The 8,335-nt window shown below is 38.2% G+C and overlaps 1 protein-coding gene across 2 annotated transcripts; it reads left to right on the forward strand.

Annotated features, from left to right (window-relative positions):
• Positions 1 to 895: 895 nt before the first annotated feature.
• LOC133462266 (serine dehydratase-like) lies at positions 896 to 6,817 on the forward strand. 2 transcript variants are annotated; one of them, XR_009784246.1, is made up of 9 exons: positions 896 to 1,057; positions 1,132 to 1,168; positions 1,248 to 1,387; positions 2,722 to 2,810; positions 3,670 to 3,903; positions 3,991 to 4,121; positions 6,116 to 6,202; positions 6,318 to 6,486; positions 6,760 to 6,817. XR_009784246.1 is itself a non-coding variant. In XM_061743412.1 (8 exons), exons 1-8 carry the CDS (start codon positions 911 to 913, stop codon positions 6,425 to 6,427), a joined length of 975 nt encoding a protein of 324 aa, XP_061599396.1. In that variant the 5' UTR covers positions 896 to 910; the 3' UTR covers positions 6,428 to 6,581. The 2 variants fall into 2 exon arrangements, 1 of the variants encoding a protein (XP_061599396.1); XM_061743412.1 differs by lacking the exon at positions 6,760 to 6,817 and having other exon boundaries at positions 6,318 to 6,581.
• Positions 6,818 to 8,335: the final 1,518 nt, after the last annotated feature.

The following is an 8,335-nucleotide window of genomic DNA, read 5'->3' on the forward strand; positions in this document are numbered from 1 at the left end:
GTAAGAGTCTGTCTTTTAAAATTCATATTATCATTATTATTTTATGGCTATTGCACTGTCCGAGTATTTTTCACGGTGTCTATGTTTAATATTACATTAAATATCACATTTAATCATAATTGAACTTTACAAATACAGAACATGTCAAGTTTTCTTAAACAAAGAAAAATACAGAAATATATATTTCAAAATAAAAGCACGGCACTGAACGCAAACTGTTAGGACAGCTTTCTTTGGCCTGGAAGTATTTTACTTTGAAGGAGTGACGTAACGTTTTGCGATGTTATTGACTTGAGGCAGCTGGTGTGCTACGTGCTACTGCTTTATCATTATTACTTTAAATAAAACCAATACTTACACTAATTTTACACAATGGAAAAATATGTTTCACTGTACATTTGTAAGCGCCGGTAATGCCACAACTTAACAAGCTGTAAGTCAGTATTGTGCACCTTAAAAATATTTTCAATGGCACGATTTTGTACCGTGTACTGCATAGCGTTTTAACCTTGTAACATTAAATGCACCATGTTGAGATTTATTTATTTATATATTAGTATTATTCAGAGTTTGCTTGCTTTTTTTTAGTTATTAAGCTGTAATATGTTTTTTTTTTTAAAGTTCAAATACATATGTATCTTTTTAATCGTTCACTGTTCACCTCTGTCTTCCGTATTTCCTATGTTTCCAGCTGTTCCTGAAGGCACCACGGCACCTACTGACCCTCAAGTCCAAATCTTACACACCTTTTAGAGAACATTGAACTCTCATCTGCAGCCATACACTTTTTCTTTTCTTTTCTTTTCTTTTCTTTTCTTTTCTTTTCTTTTCTTTTCTTTTCTTTTCCTTTCTTTTCTTTTCTTTTCTTTGTTTGTTTGAGTTTTTTGTACCCAGTAATAGTAGTTTCTTCATGGCGGAGCATTTCCACCTGAACACACCTCTCCTGGAGAGTGTGGGCATGTCCAAGAGGCTGGGAACTACAGTCTATTTGAAGATGGAGAACTCACAGCCCTCTGGCTCCTTCAAGGTTCGAGGGATTGGACATCTCTGTCAGCAGGTGGGAACCTGAACCCCGAAAAGCCTGTCCAGAGTCTCCATGCCAGTCGATGACTGTTTGATGTCTCATTGCAGCTCGCTGGACAATCCAAAGGAGTTGTGTGCGCTTCAGGTGCCAATCTGCACTATTTCAATATGCATATTCCCTTTGTTTTATAATTGTGTTATTATCAATTGTGCTGTTCTCCCAGGTGGAAATGCAGGTATGGCTGCTGCCTACGTAGCCAGAAAGATGGGGGTAGCAGCCACTATCGTAGTCCCCTCCTCCTCTCCGCAGCTGGTGGTCCAGAGACTCCAGGACGAGGGGGCTGCTGTAAAGATTGTAGGGAAGGTGAAGTATAACATCATGGTTATGGGTCAATGACGAATAAGGATTTTCAACAGGTACATTTTAAAATAATAAAAAAAAAAATATCTATTGCAGTAGTTCAAACATTAAGAATGTTGTGTACACATAAATTCATATAAAAATTTTAAATTAAGTGATTTCAGAGTTTTTTGTCAAGATGAATTGGCACTAGCTAGGGCTGTTCGAATTTGCCCAAAAATAAAATCTCGATTTTTTTCTCTCAAAATCCGATTTTAGATTACGATTATTCTGTGAATTGACAAAAGGCAAAGAAATATGCTGTTTTCTTATTGAACATTTGCCCCATTGGGCTTTAAGTGCAAACTTTGCTCTTATTAAACCAAAAATGAATGAATAAACTGCAAAACTCTGTAAAATAAGTTGAAACAAAGTTTTAAAAAATATAATAAAATATAAAGTTGTATCTCTGAAAAAAAAAATCAGCAAATCAGCACTTGCAAACATACAGTAAGTTATATTTCCAATTAAATAAAACAAGACATTTTCTAATTAAACTAAACTGGGTCTTTGCATGCTAAATAATAATGCAACCCATGAAGGAGGTAGAGGTGTGTAATGTCAGTCATTACATTTGCTATTCACATTTGCAAGTTTTTTGCAAGGAACACGAGCCGGTCTACCGCATCTGGCTTGAGGGATGCCCGGTGGCAACGCCCCCTCCTACACTAAAGAGCCTCTCCGATGGGGCACTTGTTGCAGGTATTGAGAGGTATTTCCATCAATCATTAATATGGTATCAATCATTAATATGTGTGCAGACAAGGTAAAAAAAAAAGTGAAAAATCGATTTTTCGATTTTCACGTTTTAACATCATTCTAATTACATAATCGCGATTACGATTTAAAATCGATTAATCGAACAGCCCTAGCACTAGCCTTAAAATGGTCATGTGGTGCAACCATGATTCATATTAAAATACATAAACACTACAAGACATTTTGGAAATCATGCCAGATCGGGCAGAAGATTGATTTAAAAACATTTAGAGTGATTTCAAAAAAGGTTTTCAAAACAAGAGTCCTGGTCGGACGGTCGCACCACATGACATTTTGACGCTTAAAACAATAACAAAATCCCAAATAACTAGTATTCTTTTGTAAAATTCAAGTGAGTCCATATGTGGGACGGGTAGTTCATATATATGCTATTTTTTATCCATTTAAACCTTTTTTGAATTGAAAAAAAATCTGTTTTTCAGAAAATATAGGCATCACGTCATTGACCCTTATACATGTTATCATGCCACAGATGTCCCTTAAGAGGAGCAAACTGAGCAGAACCTGTTTCTTCTCAGGTTTGGGACGATGCAAATGCAGAGGCGCTGAGGCTGGCAGACAGTGAAGGGCTCACGTTTGTGCCTCCCTTTGATCATCCCTTGCTTTGGTTGAAATACTTTTTACTTCTGAAAACTTGTTAACTTTTGTATTCTGTAGTAATAAGTCCTGAATTTCCCCTCTGGGGATCAATAAAGTACGGTGGCCGACAAGGGCCATAGGCACTGCAACGGCCTAATGCGTCTCAGTTAAGGAAAACGGCTTCAAGTACAGAAAAGATTCAAATTCACAAACTCAAAACGAGCTACAAAAAGAGGAACGTGGTGCAAATGAAAAAACGTGCTGCAAAAAACAAAGACAAATGCAGCATCATTGAACACGCTGCAAATAGAGAAACGATGCAAAGCACAAAACGATATAAAACAAGAAACCATCTTCAAAAGAAAAACGCTTCATAACCGGTTACCAAACCTGCAGGGGGCGCTCTCAGCGTAACAGCTCAATGGACAGACACACGGGATGTAGAGAGAGACCGAACAGCTGACTGAACCACAGTGTTTACATCCATGGTTTAAACATACAGCGGGAACGGTAATGTGATATAATGTGGTTTATATCACTGTACAACGCTGTACATTACGAGACGTTTCTTTATTATATTTTAACGTTACAGTCAGCTGTTCGGTCGTTTTGTGCTTTGCATCGTTTCTCTATTTGCAGCGCATTCGATGATGCTGCATTTGTCTTAGTTTTTTGCAGCACGTTTTTTCATTTGCACCAAGTTCCTCTTTTTGTACCTCGTTTTGAGTTTGTGAATTTGAATCGTTTCTGTACTTGAAGCCGTTTTCCTTAACTGAGATGCATTAGGCCGTTGCAGTGCGTTTGGCCCTTGTCGGCCACCGTAATAAAGGACTATCTTATCTTATCTTAATGAATTATTGGTGCATATGTCTCTATGCCGACCTCAGGCAAGGCCACGCCACCATGATGGCGGAGGTTGCGGCCTCCCTGGGAGCCGGTGAGAAGCCCGGAGCGGTGCTGCTGTCGGTGGGTGGAGGAGGCCTCCTGTGTGGGGTCATCCAGGGCCTGAAAGATGTGGGCTGGATGGATGTACCCGTCGTTGCCATGGAGACGGTGGGGGCAGACTGCTTCAACGCAGCGATCAAGGCGGGAAAGATGGTCACGTTGCCTGACATCACCAGGTCGGATGTTACAAGAGTCTGAATATTCCCCACAGTCACGTTCACGTCTTTTAATAACCTCCGATCTGTTGTCCTGACGCCTCCCAGTGAAGCCAAATGTCTGGGAGCAAAGACGGTGTGCAAGCAAGCCTTTGAATACAGCCAGCGCAGCGACCTGACGGTCATCTCTGAGCTGGTGACCGACCGCCAGGCTCTGCAGGCCATCCAGACATTCCTGGGTCAGTGTGTTTGCCTCCTTCAAACAGCAGATGCTTCGTGTTGTCTTTGACTAATTGAAGTTTGTTTTTGACTGTGATTTTCTTCACCACTGTGCTAGTACCAGGTACACAGTGGACTGTTACAGACAGTACTGGAGATGAGGGGGGACGGCATCCCCCCCTGAAATTAAAATGGTCCAAATCATCCCCCCTGTAAAACTGCCATCCCCCCTTTCCACCCCTTATGTCATTTCATCAATGAATGTGGTTTTACTGCTATTTCAACATTTAGAGTCATCACCAGAAAAATAACTTATTTGACAATTTTCACCTGTTTCAAGTAAATTTTCACTTGAAATAAGTAGGAAAATCTGCCAGTGGGACATGATTTATCTTCTCATTACAAGCAAAAAAAATCTTGTTCCACTGGCAGATTTTTCTACTTATTTTAAGTGAAAATCTACTTTTTCCAGTGATGAGTCTTGTTTTAAGTGTAATGAGATTTTTTTTACTAAAATGAGACATTTTAACTAGAAATATGACAAATATTCTTGTTAAGATTTTCAGTTTTTGCAGTGATCCATTTTACTTATCCTGTGAAGGACAGAGTCATATTGATAAGTTCAGAAAACTGTTTTTTATTGTTGTGTTCTGATGTATTTGATGTAAGCCCAGTGGATATTTAAAGCTTACAGAAGGCTGCATTTAACTGCTGCTATGTCATTCCTGCAGTATTTCTGCAGGTGTTTTGGTCACTGCTATTATTTGTAATATATTATATTATTTGTAATCAGCACAAATGATCTGTCCCCATATGTTAAAATCCACCATCCCCCCTGATTTTTTTTTACAACTTGAGTACTGGTTACAGACGCTGTATTTCAAAACTGTGTCTCTGATGAGCACATTTCTATGATCCAGCTTGGCTGCACAGAATAAACCAACTGCAAAGTTTAGACGTGTACCAATTAGTTTTCTTCTCTGATTCCACTTTTCTGAAATCAGCCACAAATGAGAACATAACAGCTGTGAAAATCTCAGGTTTCTGCCTCTGTGCTCTGCTATTTATATTTTTATCCTCTAAGTCTTTGTTTTTTTAAATACAGCAGGCGAGTGATGCTCCTTTGAGCGCTGGATTACGTTTGTTGTTCTTTCACAGCTTATTTGAACTTTAGTTTGAATAATTCCCGTCTGTGGGTGTTCTGTACTCCTACTGGAAAACTTCCACATCAAAGGCATGTCATTTCTTTTTGAGAGTGCACTTTGGAAAATGGCGTTTATTGATGCACAATCGGCCCGTCACTCGTCCCAAATAATTCCTAGATTACAAATACATGGCTAAAGATTAAATCAGCAATAGTTTTCCCTCTAAACTGGAATGTTTAAGTGCTTTGAGCTAAATTTCTCCTTCTGCTAGAGGCATGTCGTCGACATACACATGTCAGTCAAGGGATACTGCAGTTTGAATGTTTTTACTTAGAGCGCTCGGTCCATTAGATGAAGATGCGTCTGTCTTGATAAAAAGGTTTTTGAATGTAAGACTTTTGTTCATGCTTTTGCACTAGTTCTTTTATTGTAGTGGAGTCATTTTCATCCCTCTTCCACTGCTGGCGGGTCTAAAACCGTCTGTAAACCAAGTCTGTAACATGATTTCTGATCACGCTACTAATTTTAATAGCAAATAATTCCTCTACGATCTTTGAATTTTGACGTCGATGAATCGGGTTCTTTGCATTATGATGTAAATGTGATGTAAAACATCTAATTTGAAACTTTCCTCAAAGTAATAGCAAGATCTTCAGAAATCCCATAAAGGAAGAGAAGGTACTCATTAATAAGTCGTTTTTGCTTCATGTGGTGACTATTTTTCATACAATAATGAGTGACTTTGATAAACTAGTCATGTTGAGATGTGCGCTGGACAGGAAGAGCGCAGCAACAATTGTTATACGCATGAAGTTGCAGGAAAATACAAGTAGTTGAATTAATGTCCTTGTGTGCTGATTGTCTTGTAGATGAGGAGCGTGTTTTGGTGGAGATGGCATGTGGTGCTGCGCTGGCGGCTGTTTACAGTGGACTCATACACAGATTACAGGATGAAGGTGAGGCACACTGTCATCTCATGTGTAGTTTATCTGCAGACATACCAGAAGAAGGTTCTAAAACAGTAGGAAAACAGGCCGAGAGTTCAGCTCTGCGCCGCTGCTTCTGTTTCAGGCCGCCTGCCGACCCTCTCGCGCCCCCTGCTGGTGATCGTGTGTGGCGGCAGCAGCATCAGCCTGGACCAGCTGACCAGCCTCAAACACAAACTACACACAGAAACCTAAAGCATGTGTGGAACCAGGATGTCTAGTCATGGAAAACATGTTTTACAATAATGTAAAAGGTCAGCTCAAATATAACACCTTAATAGATTTGTCTACAAAACACTTTTAAGTGAACACATCCATACAAAACTTTAATTTCCTAGAATGAATTAATCCTTAATATCTTTTTTTTAATGATTATACATTTGCTTGAGTTTAGAAATGTATATGAAAAAAGTCAAATAAAATAATGTATAAACTAATAATATTATGCGTTTCGAGTTTAGTTCCTAGTTTCTCCACAAGGTGGCGCCACTAATCCATGTTTAAAAATATTTTTTTCCTTTTCACAGACAGATTCACTACATGGAAGACTATTGTTCAGCCTAAAGATTAAAACTAATAACAATAATGTCCCGTTTTATAGTTAATATACACTAGCTTCTTTGGTTGTTTTATTACCGTATGTCCCTCTGACAACCCCAACACCACATAACACCCAGTAGACCATATTCAGCCCTCAGTGAGGCTGATTGTGTAAATAAAAAGGTAGTGAGAGCAGCATTGTACATACATTCTACATACATGTATGTTTATTCCAGTGTGTCACCACCGGTTGCAAAATAGTCTTAATATTGGCTCGATCCTGCTTCTTCCTGGTCTTTTGACCAATAGTAGAGGAGCTGGACCAAGAAGGGCAGCCCTCCTCATTTGGACAATGAGGCAGAAATGCATAAGGTAAAGTAAAAAGAGGAGACAAGGGATGTAAAAACAAGAAATGCACTTACAAGGACAAGGAAAAACAAAATATGTCTATTTCTGCGTTTATTATTAATTATGTCAGTTTTGGTCCTCCGTAGATGAAATAGTTAATGGGGGAAGAAGCTTTAGTTTTCGGTAGTTACCTTAAACTGCAGTAACTGGCTGCTGTCTGTGTTTGTGTGTGGATTCATCCATCCAGATATTAAATCTATTTGAAATGAACACATCCAAGTCCACTGCTGAGGTTTTACAAAACTTTTTTTTCCCCAAGATGTTAAATTTAGTGACAGCCTGTTTGTGTTACGTGCAGGAACACGTTACCATGGAAACAGCTCCTCACAGCTTCACACACTGGGCTGCAGAGATTTCATCCGAACAACTTGCAGATAATCATTTGAGTTTTTTCCTCAGCTTACAGATAGTTGCATAAGTCATTAGGTTATAAACCCTGAGCAAAAGCAGATGATTGACGGGAGGGAAACACTTCCCTAACCTACTGGAAATCATAGCATTTACTCTTGAGGAAGACCTTTAAACGACGTGTCAATCATTAATAAGACACCGAAATGGAGAAAAAGAAACGTCAACATTGTCATAACTTACGTAAGCTATTTGGCTTGGAGGTGGGTAGAGTAGCCAAAAATTGTACTCAAGTAAAAGTACTGTTACTTCAGAATAATATGACTCAAGTAGAAGTAAAAAGTAGTCATCCAAATAATTACTTGAGTAAAAGTAAAAAAGTACTTGGTGAAAAAACTACTCAAGTACTGAGTAACTGTTGAATAACGTCTGATTTATTTTTTTAACACAACTATTCAAACAGACAAAAGTACAAAATAATCATCTTCAGGCAAATTAAATCAATAAAATAATAAAATTAATTAAAATTAATAAAAAATTGCTTAAATTAAAATAATCTTAAAGTAAATTCAAGTACTTTAATACATAATAAAATAAATAAAATAATAACAGAATAAAAAAATAAATTAAGCACAAAATTTCAAGCCTTTTTTACTTTTCTTTTTTAACCAGGCAGAACTAGAACAAGCCCATGAACTCATAGAAACTTTGTGTGTGTTTGAGTCTGTGTAAATGTGACAAAAAATGCAAAAACAAACATTTTTCCCAAAGAATCCCCCAGTGATGTCATGAGATTGACGCGTACGC

Source organism: Cololabis saira, chromosome 16 (genome assembly GCF_033807715.1).
Source record: "Cololabis saira isolate AMF1-May2022 chromosome 16, fColSai1.1, whole genome shotgun sequence".
NCBI lineage: Eukaryota > Metazoa > Chordata > Actinopteri > Beloniformes > Belonidae > Cololabis > Cololabis saira.

Bases quoted from the DNA above. Each gene is read 5' to 3' on its own strand.
- LOC133462266 (XM_061743412.1), top strand. From the start codon at position 911: ATGGCGGAGCATTTCCACCTGAACACACCTCTCCTGGAGAGTGTGGGC. The intron at 1,388-2,721 runs GTGAAGTATAAC...GTTTCTTCTCAG, and splicing joins CTGTAAAGATTGTAGGGAAG to GTTTGGGACGATGCAAATGC. The intron at 4,122-6,115 runs GTCAGTGTGTTT...ATTGTCTTGTAG, and splicing joins GGCCATCCAGACATTCCTGG to ATGAGGAGCGTGTTTTGGTG.